The sequence below is a fragment of the Gorilla gorilla genome, chromosome 18, assembly GCF_029281585.2.
Source record: "Gorilla gorilla gorilla isolate KB3781 chromosome 18, NHGRI_mGorGor1-v2.1_pri, whole genome shotgun sequence".
Lineage (NCBI taxonomy): Eukaryota > Metazoa > Chordata > Mammalia > Primates > Hominidae > Gorilla > Gorilla gorilla.
The window spans coordinates 86,252,698-86,276,597 of record NC_073242.2 but is presented as its reverse complement, the minus strand read 5'-3'; the positions used below and the strand labels follow the sequence as shown (position 1 = coordinate 86,276,597).

General features: G+C 54.5%; 1 protein-coding gene across 5 annotated transcripts in view; it reads right to left on the bottom strand.

Annotated features, from left to right (window-relative positions):
* Nucleotides 1–23,900, bottom strand: part of CPNE2 (copine 2) — a 55,913-nt gene that overhangs the window by 3,288 nt on the left and 28,725 nt on the right. For 3 of the 5 annotated variants that reach the window (XR_008672323.2, XM_063700226.1, XM_031002546.3), the window contains 6 exons: nt 23,336–23,422; nt 21,598–21,657; nt 19,088–19,221; nt 17,178–17,232; nt 10,216–10,267; nt 7,766–7,899 (listed from right to left, as the gene is read on the bottom strand). Coding sequence is in view for 4 of the 5 variants with exons in the window: in XM_063700226.1 (XP_063556296.1) it covers nt 7,766–7,899; nt 10,216–10,267; nt 17,178–17,232; nt 19,088–19,221; nt 21,598–21,657; nt 23,336–23,422 (522 nt within the window). In the remaining variant the exon portion in view is untranslated. The remainder of the gene's footprint in view (nt 1–7,765; nt 7,900–10,215; nt 10,268–17,177; nt 17,233–19,087; nt 19,222–21,597; nt 21,658–23,335; nt 23,423–23,900) is intronic. The other 2 variants (XM_063700224.1, XM_063700225.1) reach the window with 1 other exon arrangement.

The window sequence follows — 23,900 nt, the reverse complement described above, 5'->3', positions numbered from 1 at the left end:
AGATATATAAAATACAAACTGTGAAGTGGGGCCGGGGTGTGCCTGAGGGAAGTGCAGGAAGGCTCATTGGACCATCTGAGGTTGAGGGCCCAGGATTCCAAATTGGCCAAGAACTCTTTTTTTTTTTTTTTTTTTTTTAGACTGAGTCTCGCTCCGTTGCCCACACTGGCACAACCTGGGCTCACTGCAACCTCCACCTCCTGGGTTCAAGCGATTCTCCTGCCTCAACCTCCCAAGTAGCTGGGATTACAGGCACCCACCACCATGCCCAACTAATTTTTGTATTTTCAGTAGAGTTGGGGTTTCACCACGATGGCCAGGCTGGTCTCAAACTCCTGACCTCAGGTGATCCACCCGCCTTGGCTTCCCAAAGTGCTGGGATTACAGACGTGAGCCACCGCACCCAGCCAAGAACTTATTTTCAGCTCAGCTCTGTCCTTAGTACCCGCTGACCCCTTTAGGGGAAGCTCAGTTTCCCCCATCCGTAACATCAACAGATCAGCTCTTGTGGTCTTCATATTTTCTGTTTGGGGCTTTAGTCTTCCAGAAGAGGAAACTGGGGCCTAGACTAGTCAAGGTCATGGAGCTAAGGAGGGTGGAACCAAGCTGGACCCCAGGTCAGCCCTTAGCCACCTTCATATCCAGCAAAGCCACTTGTTCCCTGGGGAGGTTGCAGAGGCTACAAGCTCAGCCTTCCAGGGTGCCTTGTTCCTGTCTGCCCCCCAAGTACAACTGTGGAGGGAAGGAGCAGGGTGAGCTGTGTGGAGACACGGACCCCACCACCCTCACCCCCAGCTCCAGGCAGCAGTGGTCTAGCTCCAGCACTGTGCCTTTAAGAGACCAATCTCTTGGCTGGGGATACCTGTTGCCATGGAGATGGTGGCCTGAATCCCACAGTGGAGGGCTGCTGTTGCCAGCCCCCCCATCCCTGGCTGTGAGGGGCCTCAGAAGCCCATCCAGACCCTACCCTTGACAGCCCACCATTGTTCCTGGGCCCCTTCCCTTAGGCGGCCCTCCAACCCCACCTCAATACCATCAGAAACAGTCCAGGGCAACATTTCTGGGACACCTAAGCAGACAGGTAGAAAGACACTAAGAGGCCGGGCAATGAAGAAAGAAAAGAATGCTTGGCCCTGGTCTAATGGGCCCCACCTTTCAGTGGGTGGGATTTGTTTCCAAGCCCGTTCCAGCTCAGGCAGGCAGTGCCCACTCCCTCCACACGTGGCCCTCCTGGCTCCCTCGTTTCTATCAGCCCCGTGCCTAGGAGATGTGTGGGGCTCAGGCCTGGGCCTACCTCTTAGCTGGCAGCCCTCCTCCCTGGGGAGCCTGGGGGCAGACAGGGCCAGGTTCCTGCAGGACTGTGGGCACCAGTGGCCAGAGGAGGTGATACCACACAGTGACAGCACTACACAGACCCTGCCTGTCACCCTCACGCTGACTCCCATCCTAGAGGAGTGGAGCTCAGAGAGGTGATGTAACTTGTTGAGGCCTCACAGCCGGGAACTGGCACAGTCCAGATTGAACCCAGCCTGGCTGACTCCGAAGCTGGGGCTCTTTACATGATGTCCTCCTCCACCACCCACTGGCACCAGTGGTCTGTCATTGTCTCCAACAGAGGGGCCTGGCAGGGAAAAGCTTTCCTCCCACCCAGCATGCCAGTGTCTGAGGGCCTGAATATCCAGGATAGCAGCCCAGGGTGGGGCCCAGAGCCCTGGTACTGGACTTTAACCCGCACCCCTATGTGCCAATCAACCAGCCACCATGCCCACACACAGGGGCTTGGCCTCAGCAAGTGCCCAGCTGCGCCTGAGGTCAGCAGCCCAGACCTCAGCAGTGGAAGTGCAGCTGACAAGTCCCCGGCTTCCCGCCCAGCCTGGACAAAGCCAGAGTTGTTCAGGAGCCTCAAACGTCTATTACACAGCCCTACCCCCAGGACAGATCAAAGGGGAAGGGGCTGTAGATGGAGTGAACGGAGGGTGGAATCGGGTGCAAGGGGTTGGAAGAGGCTCTGCAGGCTCTGTTGTCCCTGCAGGTGGTCCTGGTTCACCCTGTCCCCAGCATTCCCACCTCCAGAAACAGCCCATCACTGTCAGATTGAATCCAAAAACCCAACTCCCAACAAGGATGAAGCAACTCTTGCCTTTACCCCGAGGTTCTTCAGGTTTCTAGGGCTGTAAACAACTGCTTCCCCTAATGCATTTAACGTGTGATTTGATTTATAAGAAATTGACTTGACCACAACAGTTCCAGGCAGAGTCTAGGGAAGCTGCACTTAACTCCCTAGCTCATTTCAGGGAAGTTGGCAGCTGAGGACCCTGCGAGGGGAGCGGGTGGAATTCCCAGGGAGCTGGCTGGGTGCTTCCCAGCTCCCCCTCCACTGGGACACCAGACACCTGGGTGACCAGCCAGGAATGGGCCATGAATAGCAAGGCCCAGGTCTCAGGGGCCAAGGCAGAGGGAAAGATGAAGGCCTGAGATAGGAGTCCCCCCAAGGCTCACTCAAACCTGCATAAGACCTTCCAGTGGCTCCCCACCGCCCTCCAGAGAAAACCCAGGTTCCTCAATGGCTTCCGAGGCCCCGCAGGAGCTGGCCTACCTTTCAGCCTTACCTCACCCCACCTCCTCCTCTTTCAACACATTCCTTCCTTCCGATACACCCACACACCAAACCTCCAGGCCTCGGCACGTGCCGTTCCCTCCGCCTGAGACACTCCACGCACACACATCCTTTATGAGGCTAACTCAAGCATCCTCCAAGTTTCAGCTCACATGTCACTTTCCCAAGAAGCCTTTCCTGAGCCCTCCATCTGGGTCGGATGCCACCTCTGTGAGCCCGTGCTTCTATCGCCTTAGGCTTAGTCCCCCTGCCTCCTGCTCCTGGCCTAGGGCTCCTCACTAGACTGCAGGCTCTGGGAGGGCAGAGGCCCTGTCTCACTCATGATGGTCTCCCCAGTGCTACACAGAAGTTGGTCGGTAAAGATGTGTTGAGTGAATGAATGGGAGAGTGCAGCCCTGCCTAGAGAGAGGCTTCCACCACCTGCTCTCAATTTCCTGTACGTGGGTGTGCATCGGTGCACATATGTCTGGGGATGGGGAGGGTGAAGCCACACCAAATATTCTTCCCCAAACTAAAAAACGGCTGACAAAAGCATCAGGGGATAATTCATAAATGACTTCCTTTTGCTTTGGGACTAATTGTGCTTGGCATCACTGAATGCTAGCTCAAAAGGTGTCCCCAAAAGATTCGGCCAGCAGGGAAGCACTTTATGTGTGCCAGGCACTATGCTGAGCAATTTCTATGCCTATCTAGTTCTAGAAGGCAGGGACTGTTTCCATTATCCTCGTCGCACAGATGAGGAAACAAGTTCACAGAGTTTAAGCTACCTGCTCTGGGTCCCACGAAGTCAGGAAGTGGGGGAGCTGGGATTTGAACCTCCCAGAGCTTGAGGCTGAACCACCAGGCAGCCCCACCTCCCCTCCACTGGTGTACCCTGAGGCCAAGGGGATAAGGTAAGGCAGGAGGTAGAGAATGGCCTTATCTGTTCTTGGACATCAGAGTGGGAGGGCCTGATAAGAGGCCCCTTGGCCCCACTTCTGCAGGTTAGAGATGCTCAGACATCCCCTGAGGTCACACAGCCTGGGTGGGTGACAGAGCTTTTCCAGCAGAAGGGAGCCAGGAGGTGGCTGCCTCCCCCAGGCCGGGAGGACCAAGTCGCAGCAAAAGTGGCTGGGATGTCCAGAGGACTAGCACCAGGTGCTTGGGCCTCAAGTCCTTCTGCTTCTTCCCTCTGGGGAGCTCTCCGCAGCTGCTCCCCAGAACACACAAATGCCCTTCCTGGCCTTTCCTGGGGCCCAAACCCCCTCAGACCTAGGTCCAGCAGACACAGACCCACCTCTCCCCAGGACCCTGGTTCCTGCCCAGTCCTGCCCCAGCTCTGCAGGTGCAGCTGTGAAAGGGCCCTGGCGCTAACACTGGGCTGCACGCCCGCTCCCTGCCCCACATTTTTCCCCTTAAACAAACATGCAAGACTTTCTTTTTCTATCCCTTTGAAAGCCTGCTCAGGGCGGACAAGACTGGGTGGGACAATGGCCTAGCACCCGAACAGGAGGGAGTGCAAGCTGAAGCCTGCCTCTTGCTGTGCCCTCTCTAGCCAGTTCTAGCCCAGCAAACCCAGGAATTAAAAAAAAAAAAAAAAAAAAAAATCCCGGCCGGGTGCCGTGGCTCAGGTCTGTAATCCCAGCACTTTGGGAGGCTGAGGTGGGTGGATCAGTTGAGGTCACAAGTTCAAGACCAGTGCGGCCAACATGGTGAAACTCTGTCTCTTCTAAAAATACAAAAATTAGCCCGGCATGGTGGCAGGTGCTTGTAATCCCAGCTACTCAGGAGGTTGAGTCAGGAGAATTGCTTGAACCCAGGAGGTGAAGATTGCAGTGAGCTGAGACTGTGCCACTGCACTTCAGCCTGGGCAACAGAATGAGACTTTGTCTCAAAAAAAAAATATCCCTCCCAGGCCTTTCCCAGTTACTGCCCATTAAGCCTGCACCCAGGTCCTCACAGCACACTGGGGGTTTACTACGCCCATTTCATAAGAGGAAATGGGTCTGGGCGCAGTGGCTCACACCTGTAATCCCAGCACTTTGGGAGGCTGAGGCGGGCCTCACCTGAGGACAGGGGTTCGAGACAGGCCTGGCCAACATGGTGGAACCCCATCTCTACTAAAAATACAAAAAATTAACCGGGCGTGGTGGTGGGCACCTGTAATCCCAGCTACTCGGGATGCTGAGGCAGAAGAATCGCTTGAACCCGGGAGGCGGAGGTTGCAGTGAGCTGAGATTGCACCATTGCACTCCAGCCTGGGCAACAAGAGCGAAACTCTGTCTCAAAAAACAAAAAGAGGAAATGGGTTTAGAGCAGGAAACATTCCATTCCATAAGAAGAAACATGCCCCAGGCTCCGGGTTGCCAGGGTCAGGGCCGGGAGGCTCCTTCCGGCACTCTGAGCTCCTTCTGGCCGGGTGCTGCCTCCACGCCCTGTGCTTCCTGTTCCCTCTACCCCGGCCACTCTTCCCTGAGCACTTTGCTGGCCTGTCCTTCTCCGTCCCTCAGGTCTTTTTGGGTGCCATGTGCTGAGTGATCTTATTTAATCCTAATACTACCTCCTCCTGATTGATCCTATTAGTTTTCCCACTGTACAAATGAGGAAACTAAGGTGACGTGACTTGCCCAGGTCACACAGTGAGGAAGGGACAGCGGCAGGATTCAAACCCTGGCACCCGCCACTCCAGGGTACCCATTTTTCCCACAGATCCTCTGCTGCCTCCTGAACCATCAGAACAGGCTCTGCCACTCCCCGCTCCTATTGAAACCGCCTTTGCAAAATTATAACTGAGGAAATTATGACAGCGAAAGAAATCAGACCTAACTGACTCCATCTTGCTTCTAACCCTTCAACTGTCCTTGTTTATTCCTGGGTGTAGGCCAAACTAACTTTGGGAAGGGATTCAGTTCACGGTTTGACTCTGAAACAAACTGATAACAGCCCATTCCCGAAAAGACCCTCTTCTTGCCTGGGGTCCAGTATGTCTTTGCAGGACTAACAAATCAGCTACAGATTGGAAATTACAGTTTAGGGGTCATGCAGCCTCTGGCTCCAAGAGTCTGAACCTCCCCAAATTGGGGATGTCACTACTGTGAACCCTAAGATCCGTGCTTGAGATATTTTGCAGACCCTGCACTCCATGGATCAGCTGACACCACCCAGACCGGTAATCTGGCTCAGTCAGTTCTGCCATTGCACCCAGGAACAGAAGACAGAAAGAAAAACTCACTTCGACCCCCTATGATTCCATCTCCAGCCTGACCAATCAGCACTCCCCACTTTCCAAGCTTCTACTCGCCAAATTATCTTTAAAAACTCTGATCCCCAAATGCTCAGGGAGACTGATTTGAGTAATAATAAAAGTCCGGTCTCCTGCACAACTGGCTCTGTGTGAATTACTCTTTTTCCATTGCAATTCCCCTGTCTTGATAAATCATTCTTTCTAGGCAGCGGGCAAGGTGAACCCACTGGGCAGTTGCACTATCTTTCCCACCACCTCCCGGAAGTCAACTGCCACCTCCCTGGTGACCAGGTGCCTCCCTCCCCTGGCTGGTCCCAATGGTCCCCTTAGGCATGGGACCAGGTCCCTTTCCCTGGGGGAGGAGGCTCTGACTGAGCTTGTACAGCTGACATCCCTCAGCCAGTGCTGACTTCATCCATTCACAGAGCACGATGAGCCTGCACAGCCCAGGCGCTGGACCAGGCGCGGAGAGAACGATGTGAACTAGACGTTGCCGACCATCATCTGGGTCAGCCAGGAGCAGGCAGAGAAGGCAAGAGATCTGCTTCATATAGGTGGTCAGGGAAGGCTGCTTGGGGGAGGAGGCCCTGAGGGAGGGCCTTGCAGAGTCCAGGAAGGACCTGCGGGGGAACACCTGGGAGTGCTCGAGGAACACAGAGGGGGTTAGGTGGCAGAATCATCCTAAGAGAAGGAAAGGGCTGTGCAGTCAGTGATCGGGTCGGTAAGGAAGGCAGAGGCTGGCCTCAGGGGATCCAATCTGATGGCGAAGGGTTTTTGCCAGGGCAGCGGCTGGATCTGACCCTCCAGTGGGGGAAACAAATGGTAGCTTGTGGACTGGTGGTGTGAGGAGTGGTGAAGGCAGCTGCAGGGTCCAGTGAGAGACCTGCGGCCATGGGGAAGTGGGTGAATTTGGGATATTTTAGAGTCTAGTGAAATGAACACTCTAGAAGTGACTTCAGCAACCCTCTTCTTTCAATGGATGTGGAAGATGAGAAAGGGGTGGGGGCTGGCCGAGGTCTCCCAGGAGTTAGTGGCCAGAAAGGAATTGGAGTCAAGTCTCCTCAACCCAGACCAGCATCTGGGCTGGGTGCCTGATTCCCCGTCACGGCGCTGGAGCGTGAGGAGCAGGGCTGAGTCAGGGGCTGAGAAGTCCTATGCATAGGGCATAGGTCAGTCAGGTCCCCAAGGTCAGGAGAAGGCAGAAGGGACATCAGATAACTGCCCTTAGGGCAGGGGGAGAAGACCTCTCAACTCATACTGCAGAGAGAGGCAAGGGCAGGTCATGGTGGAAATGGGGAGGTGGGCAAGGTGACCTTTGGTGACCCCACCACTGGCATCAGACCCTGCCAGTAGGGCCTGCCTGGGAGCCAGCCTGCAGCTGGGGGCGGGAGAAGGGAAGGGAGACCACGGTTGCAGATGCCTGGGATGGCTGCTTACCATATATTCCAGATGCCACGCAGCTACTTTGGCAGCCTCAGCCGGGCCAGTGAGGCTCTAGGCTTGTTGCTGAGTGTAGGGCCAGGGCCAGACAGTTCAGCAGCCCTCAGTGTAAGGCAGGGGCAGCTCTGATTGGAACTAGGTGGCTCAGAAGGGTCAGCGTTAGGGCCTCAGGGATCACTGCCTCCAGTTTTCCATCTTGTTACTCTTGTGGGAATAACCAGTACCTCGCCCTGGGGAGACATCTCCCGTTGATCACAGCCCTGCTTCCCGCTCAGCACGAATGGATTTGCTTTCTCCAGTCTGTGCTCCAGGAAGCCAGGACCAATCAAGTTGAGCTTGACTCAACTCTTACAATACGTGAAGGTAAAGCAAGGCCCAGAGGTGTCCACTAGGATTTAAAGCAAAGAGAAGGCAGAATATCCTGCTCCCCAGCCCAGAGGACGTGCGTGTTTCCTGGCATGACTGGCTTGCAGCTGCCTACTCACCGTGGCCGTCCGCTGCTGTGTGGCCTGGGCCGCAAACCGGGCCACGTGGTTGACGATGGGGGAGAAATTGGTAGGACCGTAGAAGCGGATGTGGGGCAGGCAAGCTGAGTACGCCTGGGCAATACCATCCACACCTGCCTCGGGAGAAGAGTCTGGATCAGCCAGGTCTCCCTGACCCCATACCCACTCTCATCTCACTGCTGATGAAGCATGTATTTCATGCTTACCCAAAATGTCCCTGCCATGGCTAGCATAGGCCTTGTGAGACTGGAAGCTGCCAGAGGGAAGGGCCAGCATGGTAAAAAGCCAAGAGCCCTGAATGTGAAGTCAGACAGGCCTGTAGAGTTTGAATCCTGCCTTTTCTTTGAGAGGAGTCTTGCTCTGTCACCCAGGCTGGAGTGCAGTGACAGGATCTCGGCTCACTGCAACCTCCACCTCCCAGGTTCAAGCAATTCTCCTGCCTCAGCCTCCCGAGTAGCTGGGACTACAGGCATGTGCCACCACACCCGGCTAATTTTTGTATTTTTAGTAGAGGCAGGGTTTCGCTATGTTGCCCAGGCTGGTCTCAAACTCCTGACCTCAGGTGATCTGCCCACTTTGGCCTCCCAAAGTGCTGGGATTACAGGCATGAGTCACTGTGTCCAGCCTAAATCCTGCCTTTCTTAGCTGTGGGACCTGGGGCAAGTAGTTTAATCTTTCTGAGGCTACGTCTTTGTCTGTCAATGGGACTCATAATCCACACTCTGGCAGTTGGCAGGAGGGGGGTCTCTCAGGCCTTTCCAGAGAAGGGGCTTGGCGAAGCTTGCAGTGATGCTTTGAGACCATGGGAAGCCATCTGGAGGTCCATTCTGGACATGCTATGGCTTCTGTTCGTGGTTGGGGGATCAAGGCATTCGCACAGTGCCTGTACAGAGTAGGCGCTCTGTAAATAGCTGCTGTTATGAGCACACTGCCCTGTAGCCCTGCCCAGAAGGCCTCTGGCCAGGGATGAAGTTGATCGACCAAAATGTCTCTGGAGATCTACCCCAAATCAGACAGCCTGGCCCAGCTTTGGGGATCCCCAGGGAAGGTAGATGCTATGTTGAAGCCAAGTCCTAGGCTGAAAGGTCTCATGATGATAGAAACAGCCCTCTTCCATACCCACCTGCATCCCCTCTCCTCCACTCAGAGTTTTCTTCCTCCCTTCCTCCATCCCTCCCTTCCTTCTTCCATCTTCCTTTTTCTTTCTTTCTCTTTCTTTCTTCCTCCCTCCCTCCCCTCCTCCCTCCCTTCCTTTCCTTCATTCCTCCCTCCCTCCCTCCTTCTCCCTTCCCCTTCCCTTCCTTTCCTTTCGTTTCTCTCTGTCTCTCTCTTTCCTTTCTTTCTCTTTTCTCCTTCTTCTTTTTTTTTTTTTTTTTTTTTGAGACAGAGTCTCACTCTGTTACCCAGGCTGGAGTGCAGTGACATGATCTCAGCTCACTGCAACCTCTGCCACCTGGGTTCAAGCGATTCTCCCACCTCAGCTTCCTGAGTAGCTGGGATTACGGGTGCGCACCACCACGCCTGGCTAATTTTTGTAGTTTTAGTACAGACGGGGTTTCACAATCTTGGCCAGGCTGGTCTTGAACTCCTGACCTCTGATCTACCCACCTCGGCCTTCCAAAGTGCTGGGATTAAAGGTGTGACCCTCCCTTCCCCTCCCCATCTCTCTCTTTCTTTCCTTCCACCTCAGCTTCCTGAGTAGCTGGGACCACAGGCATATGCCACCATGCCTGGGTAATTTTTTTAATGTGTAGAAACGGGGTCTCCCTCTATTGCCCAGACTGGTCTTGAACTCCTAGGCTCAAGTGCTCCTCTTGCCTCAGCTTCCCGAAGTGCTGGGATTACAGGCATGAGCCACAGCATCCGGCCTCTAATAGTTTCTTAACTGTCCCTAGGAGGCTCAGAAATCCTCTTAGGCCCAGGGGTGGGGATGAACACAGACACCATACTCACTTCCCAGTCCCTGTCTCCCCCTGATCCCCGGCCAAGTACTCCCAGAGCAGGGCTGGCCTTCCCAGCAAGGGGGCGGGTGGGAAGGAGGTGAAAGCAGGTGTGTCTGGTGCCACCCTCACCTCCTCCTGGTTTACACAGGACTTCCTGTCAGTGGCTTCCTGTAATTCTCACTGAACCACCCAGTAAAGTGAGAAGAGCAGCTGTCATAGTTATCCTGGAGCAGGTAAGGAGGCAAAGGCCCAAGAGGTACAGTGACCTTTCCAAGGTCCCACAGCTAGGAAGGGCAGCAGCTGGCCTTGAATCCAGGACTATCTGACTCCAAACTGCAGCTCTTCCCCCTCTGTCACTCTGAGCAACAATAAGGGGGAGGGGAAAGGAGAAAAAAATGAAAACCTGTCCTCTGCCCTCCCTCCACCCAGGGAGTTGGCCAGGCCCGTAGCAAACACAGGGCAGCTGCAGGTGGGTCTGACACTCACCTGAGCAGAAGGGGTTGGTGGGGTTGAAGTTGATGGCAAACTCATGGGAGACCTGAAATGCAGAGAAAACGCTGAGCTGCAGCCTCCCGCCCCCAAACCCAGACCCAGGCCACCACCCACTGCCAGGCCAAGGCTCCCTTTGAGAGTGCCGGCTCATAACCCCCACCCCTACCCTCCTCTAGGCCACTGATACCCCCCACATCTGCTTTTCACCTCCACTGCTGGGTGTGACCCACAGAGAGGCCCAACCACCCTCTCCTCATAGTGGAGGAAACTGAGACCCTGGCATGTCACCCTGGGCTCTTCTGGGGACTGGGGCTGCCTATGCCCCATCAGTCCTCTAAGAGTCCTGGGTGGGACAGGGATTTCCCTGTGGGCCAGGGTTCCAGGATGCTCCCTCATCACTGCTACTGCTGGATGTGGGCTCCACAACTAGAGCACCGCTTCTCTGGGCTTCAGAGGCTTTTCCTACCTTAATAGTAAGCAAAGGGGCTTAGAGGGGAGCCCACCTTTTGCCAGATAGCCAAACGGGGGTGAGCTGACAGCCCACTCAGAGCTGACCTGGAGATCAGGGAGTGTAAGGGGGCTGCAAGGTGATCAGATGGGGCTATCATAGGCTCCCTAGGGACTCATCCTGCTTCTCTGCCTTCAGGCCCAGCACCCAGCCCCAGAGGATCATCAGAGACTGACCCGGACACTCCGGGACACTGCTGCACCCATCACATCCGGCTGCTGCTGCTCGCATGGCTTCGGGGTATAGAAGGACTCATAACTGGCCCCGTTCAGGGCTGTGGGTGAGACTGCAGTGCCTGCAGAACCCAGGGCCTCGGGAGACGCTGCAGAGCTCAGATGGGGGACAGCCCCTCCTTTCTTCCCTCCCCTGCAGCCCCACAGCCCCAAATCCCCCTCAGCCCCCTTCCTACCACGCACCACATCCACATTCACTGCTGTGCAGGAATCCCCTTACTCCTTCCTCACAACACCCCAATGGAAGGGCAGCTGTTATCACCTCATCTTATGGATGACAAAACTGAGACACAGATCTTATGGATGACAAAACTGAGACACAGAGTGGACTAGAATTTTCCCACATTTCCTGGTGGGCAGAGCTGGGACTCGAACTGAGGTCAGGCTGCTCCCAGAGCTCACGCTAACCTCCAAAGGCGTTCCTCCCCCAGGGATTTTCAGTGAGGAGGGTGGAGGGGTGCCCAGGGCAAAGCGACCGCCTCCCCGGTCCTCAGCTGCAGGAGGAGGGCTTTTGTCTGGGCACAGACAATCCCAGACAGACCCTTCAGCTCCAAGACATGACGACGGGGGTACTGGGAGGCTCTCCTGCATCCAGCGTCCCCATTTTACAAATAAACAAACCGAGGCCCAGAAAAGGGAAGCCAGGCACCAGAGCCACACAGTCGAACAGGCCTGAGACCCAGTGCCCTCCCCTCCCCTGGGGGTGGGAGTTGGTCTTACTCCTGGGGGAGAGGGCAGGGACCCAGCAGTGGGGTTCAGTCTGGCCTCCCTGGCAGCCCAGAGGAGGGGAGGCGGTGGGAGGACTCCTCCCTGTTTCAGGCAATGGGGTTTTCTGTTCTTTGCTGTCTGCTTTAGGCGCCTGGCACAGAGCCAGTCCCCTGGTGTCCCTCTTGGGTCCTGTCCCTGTCCAGGGCCACTTCACCCTGTCCCCAGTCTGGGCTCCAGGTTTGGGGGCTGGAGGTCCCTGTTGCCATGGAGACTTCCTGAGCCTCTATAGAGATTACGAGGGGGGCTTGTATGGAGGGGCTGAGAGAGAAAATGGTTGCCAGGGAAACAGGCCTCCCTTGGGCCAAAGTCTTCCCGAAAAACCAGATTTTAGGAGATTTTAGAGACCACAGTGGGAAAGCCCCCTGCTGATAGGGGCGGAGGAATATTTTGCCTTCTCGGGCCCCCCACTCTTCATCCCCACTCTTCCCCCCTCTTTATTTGGGGAGGGCCCAGCCTTGTGGTCAGGGGGGCTGTGGAAGGTTGTCCATCTGCCCCAGAGGTTGTCTGCTCCAGCAACTCCATTTCATAGCTGGAAAGAGTGAGGTTCCCAGAGGGCCAGGGAGTGCCCAGGTCACACAGTGGGGCCTGGGGACAAGTGCCCATGCTACCAGGAGTGGCAGCTCAGCCCCTCCCATACTGGTTGCCCTGGTTTGCCTGAGAAAAGTCATAAACAGAACAAGTTCCTGGAGGCCACAGAAGCTGATGAGGGGCCCCTGGGGACTGGCTGCCAGCCACAGGCCTTTGTCCTGGGACTCCCTATTGCCTTCTGACAGCCAATGGCCCTGTTCACCCAACCTGGCCTGGCTCAGCCTTGAGGTCAGGGAGTTACTTCAGGCTCAGTTCCCTGCAGCCCTGGCTGAGGCAGGCGGTAGAGGCAGGGGGTGGGGCATGGAGAAAGTCCAAGGGATCTCAGAGTGACTGTCCTCTCTGAGCCTCAGTTTCCCCACCTGCAGAGTATGCTCCCCCTCCTCCCAGACCTTTGCACAGACTGTGCCTTCTGCCCAGATCCCGTTCCTCATCTGAGTAACTCTGCTCACGTTGAAGGGCCAAGACCTCATGCCATCTCCAAAGGGAAACGTGTCCTGAGCCCCTCAGCCACTCTCTGGGGCAGGAGTTCTCTCTGGGATCATCTGGGCCACCCTCAGGGAGAAACTGAGGTCTCAAAGGCAGGCAGCCTGGTCGCGTGCTCCTTCTGGCTCCTTCTAGCTTCCCACCCTCAGAGAACCGACCCCTCTGTTTGCTCAGGCCTGGGGTCCCAAATTTGGGCTGGGTCCCAAATTCATTCTGTCAACAAACAATGGCACTGCACACTGCAGGCCAGGTGCTGGGATGCAGGCAGAAAGAAACCCAGTGCCTTCCCCAGGCAATCACAAACAAGTCACAGAGTTCCATGAGGGCAGGGTTCTGGGCAGGAAGAAGGGCCCCCATGTGAGTGTGAGCATGGCTCCCAGAGGGCAGGCCACTCCCCGAAATTCTAGGTGAAAATCGGTGGCAGAAGCCCAGGAGAGGGAGCAGCAGGCTGAGTGAAGGCCATGTGCAAAGGCCCTGAGGTGGGAGTGAATGAAGGAGCTTCAGGCAGCCGGAGTGAGGCGAGTCAGAATGCGAGAGAGGGTGAGGGGCCAGGAGGGGCCAGGCCTGGTGGCTTCCATGGCAGGGGGAGGTGGGACACAGCATCTGTCCTTTCCTAGCCTGGATGCAGCATCTTTCTTGGCACCGCTGGGCACTCCAGCCTGGCCAAGCCCTGGCCTCCCCAACATCGCCCTGTGACATTTACAAGGAGGCTTTTGCTCAAGAAAACATCTCATTCAGTTCTTTGAAAGCTGGCTGGTGTCCTAGCAACGGGCTCGTGCTGGGCCCAGCCGCACCAGCTCGCCCTGCCCCCCGAATGGCATCACTGTGGCCCAGCTTTGGTCCCATCTGAGGCATAGCCTCACACCACAGGGAGCCAGGACACCCACATCTCCTGCCCTGGCCCCGAAATTCTAGGTGAAAATCATCCTCCCCAGAGAGGACCAGAGAGGACAGGAGGCAAAAATTCATTCTGGAAACAGCAATGTGGCACAGCAGGGCAGACAAGAAGGGGCACTGGCCGAGCGAGACCCATGTGCAGGCTTAGGAGCTCTCTGGCCTCACACCCCACAGGCTTCTCATGGGGAGGCAACAGAGTCTGAGAAGAAACTTTAGAGTCCATCTGCCCAGTTGGTGAACTTGGCCTTGGGCAAGTCATTTTGAGGCTCCAAGCCTCAGTTTATTGCCCTGTAAAATGGGACAGCATTCCCTGCCCATCCGCAGTGACTCCCCAGCATCACAGCTTCTGCCCTCATTGACGTCTCCATCTCTGAGCCACCAAACCACCCCTCCCCTGGTGCCCGTGGTTCTATGAGGAGCCCCCGCCTCCTGCCCCAGGACTACCCACAACCACACCTCAGGGACCCCCGCTTCAGTTCACCTCCATGCCTCTCCTGGCTCCTCCTCAGCCTTTAGACCTGCTTGACCTGCCCCTTCCCCTCCCTCACAGCCAGGTGACTTCCACGCTGGCTGACTGCCACACTGGCTGATGTCTCCATGCCCTTCTCCCCTCCCCGTCTTGTCTCTGCCAATAATGGCCCCAGCCATGGTCAGTGAAACCGGACGGTCTCTTCTCAGCCTTACCTCACCAGGCCCAGGGGCAGCCTCCAACCACACTCCCTCCTCCCTAAGCCCTGACTGCTTGGCTTCCTCAGCAATCAAAATGGGTTCATAACAGGGCCTACCTCATTGGCTTTGGTGAGAATTAGTTGAAACTGGTAAAGCAGGCAGACTGGTATCTAGAACATTCTAAGGGCCCAATAAATGCTGCTACTTATGGGTTTGCTTTCTGCCCCTCCCTCCTTCACTTCCTCCCTGCTCTGCCCCCGGGCTCAGTCTCCGCTTCATCTGCCTGGCTCTCTCACGCAGCTGTTTCTTTTTTTATTTTAATTAATTAATTAATTAATTTTTTACAGACAGAGTCTCACTCTGTCACCCAGGCTGGAGTGCAGTGCACTCATAGCTCACTGGGCTCCAGGGATCTTCCTGCCTCAGCCTCCGGAGTAGCTGGGATTACAGACTCCCGCCACCACACCTAGCTAATTTTTGTATTTTTAGTAGAGACGGGGTTTCACCATGTTGGCCAGGCTGGTCTCGAACTCCTCACCTTGTGATCCACCCTCCTCAGCCTCCCAAAGTGCTAAGAGTATAAGTGTGAGCCACTGCACCCAGCCAACTTTTAAATTTTGTAAAGCCAGGGTCTCACTGTGTTGCCCAGACTGGTCTTGAACTCCTGGCTCAAGCAATCCTCCTGCCTTGGCCTCCCAAAGCATGCAATTACAGGTGTGAGCCACTGCACCCCGCCTCATGTGGCTGTTTCTCACTCCACCTGTCTCCCTAGCAATCTCATCCTCCCAGAGGTGGCACTAGGGGTCCTGGCCCAGGTGGCCAGGTAGGTCTCTCTGTGTCTCCCCAGAGCCCAAACCCATTGACCCATCATCCACTTATCTTTTTTTTTTTTTTTTTTTGTGACAGGGTCTCACTTTGTTGCCCAGGCTGGAGTGCAGTGGCACGATCTCGGCTCACTGCAACCACTGCCTCCAGAGTTCAAGTGATTCTCCTGCTTCAGCCTCCCAAGTAGCTGGGATTACAGGCATGTGCCACCACGCTGGGCTAATTTTTGTATTTTTAGTAGAGACAGGGTTTTGCCGTGCTGGCCAGGAAGATCTCAAACTCTCTGACCTCAAATGATCCGTCTGCCTCAGCGTCCCAAAGTGCTGGGATTATAGGCGTGAGCCACTGTGCCCAGCCATCATCCACCTTTCTCCTGGGACTCCCACCTTACCATCTCCCCTGCTGAGCCTAGCACCCATCCCGTTCCTCATCTCAGTAAGCAGTACCACCCCCGCCTCAGTGCCCAGTTGGAAATCTTGGTGACCTCTTCGGCCCACACTCACTTGGTCACACAGAAAGTCCTGGCCTCTGCCCTGAGTCTCCTTGCCTTCGCCCCTTCTCTCCACCCTCCACTCTGCCCACTCTCGCCCTAGCCACGCCCCACTCAGCAGCCAGGAGAGGCCTTTAGAAATGCCAATCTGCTGATGAGCCCCTATGTGGTCCCTGCAGGGGTCCCCGTGGCCCTTTAATGCCCACATCTGTCTCCACCCTGCTCACCTCCAATGGAGGGTCTATCACCCACCTCTGCCAGTTCCTCCAGCTCGTCCTGCAGCCTTCGCACAGTCTGTTCTCTGCCCTGAAGGCTCCCCCTGCCCCACTGCCACCTCTAGTCACTCTGCTACTTCCCTTTCCCCTCTTGGTTTAGAGCTTGCCCCCTCCAGGAAGCCTGATGGCCCCAAGCTGGGTTGGGTTACCTCCTCGGCTCCCCACAGGCCTACGGTGCCCCCACCTCAGCACCGATGACACTACCTGTCTTTAGTGTTGCCATATAGAATACAGGATGCCCACTATGACTCAGAAACAGAAAACAAAAAACTGCATGTTCTCCCTTATAAGACGGAGCTAAACAATGGGTGCACACAGAACAGACACACAGAGGGGAATAACAGACACTGAGGACTCCACACAGCAGGAGGATGGAGGGGTGATGGATGAAATGCCACCTACTGGGTACAATGTACATTATTTAGGTGATGAATACACTAAAAGTCCATATTTCACACAATACATCCTCGGAATACAACTATACTTGTACCCCTAGATCCATACAAAACCTTGAATTTCAGATAAACAATGGATGATTTAAGTATAAGTATGTCCCATGAAATATTCAGGACATACTTATACTTTAAAAATTGTTTATCTGCACTGGGCACAGTGGCTCAGGCCTGTAATCCTAGCACTTTGGGAGGCTGAGGCCGGTGGATCACCTGAGGTCAGGAGTTTGAGACCAGCCTGGTCAACATGGTAAAACTCTCTACTAAAAATACAAAAGTTAGCTGCGGGGTGGTGGTGGGCACCTGTAATCCCAGCTACTCGGGAGGCTGAGGCAGGAGAATTGTTTGAACCTGGGAGGCGGAGGTTGCTGTAAGTGGAGATTGTGCCACTGCACTCCAGCCTGGGCAACAGAGCAAGACTCTGTCTCTAAATAAATAAATAAAAATAAACACATAAAAATAAACATTGTTTATCTGAAATTCAAACTTAACTGGGTGTCTTGTATTTTGATTTGCGACATCTGGCAATCCTATCTGTCTTCCCCACTCCACATGGATCTCATGAACAGAGATCATAACGTGCTGCCCCGTTACAGCCTCAGTGCCTGCCCAAGGATCAGGCTTGAGAGATGAGCGTGGCCTGGGGTGAACACAGGGAAGGCAGGGCAACAGGGCCCCAGCCCAAGACCTTTCCAGAGCTGATCCCAGAGAGGCCACACACACAAACCCCATCTCAACCAAAAGGAAACTAACTCCAGTTTCACTCACCTTCCAGTCTGGGGGTAACTGGGCCCCAAATCCCAGAGCTGGAAACATCTTATCACTAATCAGAGAGAGAAGAGAAACACACTGTAAGACACCTGAGGACACCACCCGACCCTCTGCCCAGGGCTGGGCCCACTCTGCCTCATACACTTCCAAGGACAGAAAGGAGGAGCTCACCACCTCTAGAAAAAGCTGTTAGGATCATCTACCTAATGAGCCCAACCCACCTCCGGGGACCTGGTGAACATGTGGCCTGACCACATCTATACCTGTGGCAGACACAACAATGGTACTTCTAACCAATGGGCCTGGGCGCAGCTTCTAGATCCTTCTCAAACTGAGACTTCAGCCAGCCACTAAACCAAGGTCAAGAGGTCAAGATGGAAGTAGAATGAATGTACCGGCTGTCTCTCAGCCTCCTGCTCATAGCTGGGGAAAACTCTACTAATATGAGAACCCTCCTGTGGCATTCAACGTCCTGTGTCATCCAGTCCCAGAGCCTAGTCTTATCTCCTTCCACCCATGCCCCTTCACACCCCACTCCCCTAGCCCTGGCCACTGGCCACTTGCTATTCCCCAAACACATAGGGTACCTTCACATTCCAACTTCAATGCTGTTGTGCCCCCATCTGTAACATCTCTCCCTAATCTGTTTCCCCTAGCAAACTCCTACTCATCCTCTAAGGCCCAATCAAAATGGCCCCTTCGCTCTGTAGATTTCCCTGATACCCTAAAATGCCTCTCTTTTTGTGCTCCCATAGCTCCTGCTTCACATGTAAACTGGTCTCTCAGAACTCCGACGATTTCTTCTTTACCTTCCTCTTTAAGTGAGAACTCCCTGAGGACAGGGACCACATTTCATTTGTATGTGCACTCAACAGACATCTACTAAGGATCCCTTTGGCTGCCGTGGAGGGGACACACAGCTGGGGGCCAGGGCAGAAGCAGGGAGACTGATGAGGAAGCTAATGAAATGATCTGGGCAGGAAATGATGGTGGCTCAGCCAGGCATCTAGAGCTCACTGGGGCCATGCTAAGTCTTAATGCCCATTAGACAGCTCGGTGATGGGCTGAATGGGCAGCTGGACACCTGGGACTCCACCCAACCATGCTGATGATGACTTCCACCTCCCTTGCTCTGCATGTTGTACAGGTCCCTGGCTGCCCCTCTCTAGGAGGCCAAGTCTACACAGGGCTCCTGAGCCTGCTGTCTTTCCTGCCAAATCTCTGGCACCTGCTTCTTCCTCCCCTGTTCCCAATGTGTCAGCCTCCTGGTCATTCCATCCTCTGATCTGGAGCTCCCAATCAGCACCATCTGTGACAGTGATGTCATATCCTGTTGGTAGCCACACCTGCCACACTTTCACACAGCTTCCCTTCACTGACTTTCCGTGGTACCCAGCCCGACCCAAAGGTCCCCAGGAAGCAAGGTCATGGGAGGAGGGTCCGTGCATGCCAGCTGCTCCTTAGAAGTTCCCAATAGAAGCGAGACAATTAGGGAACTAGGCGCGAGGCCCAGGAACCAGAATGGCTGGCCTCTGGTCCCATGATCTGCGGGACCTGGAACAAATTTTCCACTCCCACCCCAGGCCTCCCATTCCCCAGCTCTAAAAGGAGAGGATGCAGCAATAATGAACGAGTTTAATCTTCCATCATGATTCATTTTCTTACTGGCTACTTGGTGTACTGTGTAGAAAACGATCCCAGTTTGAATCTGCGCTTGGCAGGTTAGAGTTCAGCAATTGATTAGCAATGTCTGCCAAGGGTATGGGAATGGGTAATAACTGCACCTATGCCATTTGCTGTCCATTCCTAGATTTGATGATCTCTGGGTCCCTTCTAGCTTTGATACACTGAGCTTCCCAGGTTGGATGGAACCCTAGCTGACCTTCAGAGCCCCTCTCCAACCTTACCTGTCGTAGTCCTGAATGATCTGCCCAACAGCCCAGATGGCCGACAGATATTCGTTGGTGCCCATAGGGTTGATATAGTGCAAAGAGGAAGGGTCGAGGGGATTCCCGTTGGAGGCTGTAAAGTCTATTCCAACCTGCAGAGCGGAGAAAAAGGCCACCCAGTGGGGCCAGAGACCCCAGCACCCTATCCCACTCCCAGGGAATAGGAGAGGTAGATGGGACATGGGAAGCCCACTCATCTCCCAGCCCTCCCCACAATAAGATGGTCTGAAACCTAGAAACTGTCTGATTGTATCACTCCTCTGCTCTAATGCCATCTGTGGCTCTCTATTGCCCAAGCATAAAGTCCACTGCCTAGATGTGATGACATAAGAGACTAACGTACAGTCCCAGATTCCTTTTTCTCCTTACTATCCCTACCCACACATTCATCTGTTCCCATATGCAGGCATTTATTCATGAGCTTCGCTCTGCATGCAGAGCCAGGCTATCGTTTCTTCCCGTCTAACTTTGCTCCATCTTCCAGGCCCAACTCAGATGCCACTGCTCCACTGCAACCTTCCCAGATTACCTCACCCCCAACCCAAGCCATCTCCCCATTATCCCTCAGAGCACCAAGGGGCCTGGGACCTGGGGTTGCCTGGTAGAGCAGTGGCCGTCTCCCCGATCAGCTGGGAGCTCACCACAGCACGTACTCTGGAGAAGCCTGGCCCAGGGCTGGGAACAGCAGACAAGGCAGGTGCTTATTAACAGGGACTTGGGGCTGATGGGCAGGCAGGGACTAGGGCTCTACCTGCTCTCTCAGCCCCAGAGAATCCCAGCCCAATCCCTGGAGAAAGGGCACAGAGGGGTAGGCAAGAACAACCCCTGCCCAGCAGGGGAGGGTTAGAAGTAGGACCCCGGGGAAGATTTGGCTACATGGGAACTCAGTTGCTGTGGGGTAGGAGAGAAGGGGCCACCCACCCAAATCCTCATATGGCTAGAGGGTCACTCCCCCAGGTCAGGGGCAGCATGTCTTAGTCCTTGAGGGACCCCTGCAGGGACACAGCCTAGAGCCCGGCACAAAGGAGGCAGTCAGTGTGAGTTCGCTGAATGAACAAACTCGTGCAGGAGGAACAGGAGGGCCTGGACTCTGTGCAGGGGAGGGGGCAGTGGCGGGCAGCAGGGTCAGAAGTCAGCAAGGCCAATCCTCTGACTCCATGGCATCCTGCAATGCCCTCCATTTCCCATTAGGATCTAGGGGTGGTGATGGGGAACGGTGAGACAACATGGGGAGGTGGGCAGAGCGTGGCACACCAGCAGCATCCTCCCTTCTGGGCCTGAGGCTCCCTTGGGGTGAGGAAGCAAAGCCAGGATGAGTGGCACAGAATCTGTGGGGCAAAGACTCCAGGCCACAGGCAAGGTGGCAGTTCATTCTTCCAACGAGAAATGATGGAGCACCTGCTACGTGCCAGGTACTGTGTGATATGCTGGGGTTGGAGTGGAAGCAAAATAAAGAAAGTGCCCACACTTAAAGCACTCACATTCCAGTGGGTGCGACGATCAGGGAGAAGCGACAAATGCATATGAATCTCGGGGCGGCAAGTGCCCAGAAAATAGGAAAATAGTGAGGGCCAGGCCCAGTGACTCATGCCTGTAATCCTAGCACTTTGAGAGGCCAAGGTGGGCAGATCGCTTGAGCCCAGGAGTTTGAGACCAGCCTGGGCAACATAGCAAAACCCCATCTCTACAAAAAATGCAAAAATTAGCTGGGCATGATGGCATGCACCTGTAATCCCAGCTACTCAGGAAGCTGAGCTGGGAGGATCAACTGAGAGCTGAAGGTGGAGGCTGCAGTGATCTGAGATCGTGCCACTGCACTCTAGACCAAGTGACAGAATGAGATGCTGTCTCAAAAAAAAAAAAAAAAAGAAAGAAAAGAAAGAAAATAGGAAGATATGACAGAGGAGCAGCAAGGCATTGAGGGAGGGAGGGCTCCCTGGAAGGTGACCTCCGTTACCTCCTCAGGCCTGAAAAATGGCAGGTAGGCAGCCATGCAAAGGTTCTGGGGAAGTGTTTCAGGCAGAGGGAACAACAAATGCAGCAGGAACAGCAAATGCAAAGTTCTAAGATGAAGCAAAGCTTGGTGTGTTGGGCAAACAGAGGAACAGCGTGGTTAGAGCCCAGTGAGCAAGGAGGAAGGAGACTGCAGATGAAGGAGGCAGGGATTGCTGAAGGCCTTGTGGCCAGTGAGGAGGAATTTGTTTTCCTCCACCCGCAGGAGTGTAGCCACCAGACTGAGAGCTGTGCAGCTGTGCTCTGACCTGCAGTTAAGCCCCAACTCAGGCACACCCAGCAGGACCAGACAGCCCACTTATGCCCTCCTCACTAGGCCGGACACACTCCTTGCCCCAGGGAAGTCCTTCCTGAAGTCTACCCTAAGTCCCTCTGGCTGCACTAGTGGCCCAAGTCTTCAGGGAGGACCCTCACTGGGATGGGGGTGCAGAGGGAGCCAGCGGGGAGAGCCTTACGGTGAACATGAGCTGGCAGCCTCCCAGGATGTAGTCAAGGAAGGAGTAGTCTCGGTTTATCTGGAAGAAAGCAGATGAGTCAGTGGGTCCCCTTGACTTGGTCACACTCCCCATGGGGGAGTTGTTGCTCTATGTCCTTGCAACCTCAGTAGGGACAAGGAGGTCAAAAAAAGCTGATGGGCCTGATCTAATTACAACAAAACCCAAATCTCTCTATAACAAAGCCTTCAGTGCAATGGTTCCTAATGGGTGGGGGACTCACAGAGACCCCCACACCCCACAGATACACAGACACATGCTGGTTCCAGGCAGGGTGCCAGGGCCCAGTGTCAGTTACCTGACACAGAGTGTCTCAATTTGTCACTGTTAGGTACCTACCTTCTCCTGGCCCTTATTAATCTACCTTTTTAACAAAGAGAAAGAGCAGGCCTCCAGCTCAAGGCCTTCCTCTAGAAGTTGATCAAGCCGTTAAAAGACTATATTTGTTTTGATGGTCTTTGTCTCTTTTTGGCAAAGAAGCCAGATCTTTTAATTTTGATAGAGTTCTAATAATCTCTTTCTAAATAAATGTACTTAAGTTAAAAAAAAAAAAAAAAGAAAGAAACAGGCCAGGTATAGTGGCTCATCCCTGTAATCCTAGCAGTTTGGGAGGCCTAAGCAGGCAAATCACTTGAGGTCAGGAGTTCAAGACCAGCCTGGTCGACATAGTGAAACCCCATCTCTACTAAAAACACAAAAATTAGCCAGGCGTGGTGGCATGCACCTGTAATCCCAGCTATTCGGGAGGCTGAGGCAGGAGAATCCCTTGAACCTGGAAGGTGGAGGTTGCAGTGAGCTGAGATCACGCCACTGCACTCCAGCCTGGGCAACAGAGTGAGACTCTGTCTCAAAAACAAAAACAAAAAACAATAATACAGAGAAGAAAGACTGATTCAAAAAAATAAGTAAGGCAGGTGCCAGAAATTGTGAAAAGTGATGTGAATGATGGAAACTTCAGAAACAAGGACCATCCATCACAAGGCTGCAACCTGACATCTTGACCTTTCACGGAGTGCTTTTTTGTCGCGACACCACTGAATGTTCGTGTAAACCCTAGCCAGACGAGGCTCCAAATAAGGTTGGGGTCTGGGATCCACCCGCTGGTGGAGAGCAGCGACCAGACTCCTGAGCTGTCAGGCCCTGAGCCCAGGTCTCTTGCTCTCCTGCCCCAGGCTGCCTTCCTTAATGTTCTGCCAGATCCAGCAGTTATTTGCCCACCAGGTCTTCTGGCCCCCGCCCACAGCCTGGCCACTGCTGACATGAACTTCATTGCCTTTCTGGGCCTCAGTGGCCCCGGCTGTACCATGGGAGTCACAGTGACGCTGATGCCAGAGAGGACAGGGTGTCCCCACTCAATGTCCTCTGCCCCTTGCATGCCCACCATGGGCGGCAGCAACTCGCAATGACAATTCTCCCACCAGGACAGGCCCTGGAAGGTCAGCTCGTGCCTTCCTTGGCCTCCACACAGGAATGTGAGAGAAGAGTAACCCTGAACATGCTCTGCCTCATTAATATCTCCATTCCACAGATGAGGAGACTGAGGCCTGGTGAGGTGAAGCTCAGAAGGCCATAGGGCCAGGATGTGGCAGAGCTGGGATTTGAACACAGGCCTCGCTGGCTCCAGATCCAATGCTCTGTCTACCCCTTCTGTGTGGCCTGAAACCTGGCCCCTGGCTCGTGCTTGCCCACGCTGGTTCACCTTGCAGGATCGCAGGATGATGATGCCCGAGTTTTTATAGTTCTTCTTCTTCCTCTGCTTCTTGGGGTTGATGCACTCGAACTCCAGCTGGGCAACGCAGAAGAAAGAGACACTCACCTCGGGGCTTCTTTGGAGACAGATCCTCCTCCTTGGCCCTAGAATCCCTTCCACAGGCTTGACAATGGGGGCAGCATGCTTCCTCCAGGGAGCCTCCCGGGATGTCCACACCCAAAAATGGTAGCAGGATCAGCATCTGCCTTCCTCCTCCCCAGAAAACGCACCCCCAAACTGTCCAGCTGAGGGCCCAACATCACGGAATGACTTAAATGGATAGCTCCTGACTGCTCACTATATGCTGGGCACTTCGCCTGCATCATCTCATTCAATCCCCACCCAAATCCTCTGCCCCCATTGACAGATGGAGAAACTGAGTCTTAGATTGAATGCCTTGCTCAAGGTCATGCAGCCAGAAGGGGGATCTCAGCCCCAGGCTGCCTGACCCAAGACCCGGTGCCCCTTCCCCCAGCCCTGCTGAGGTCTTGGGGTTACAGTACACGTGCCCATC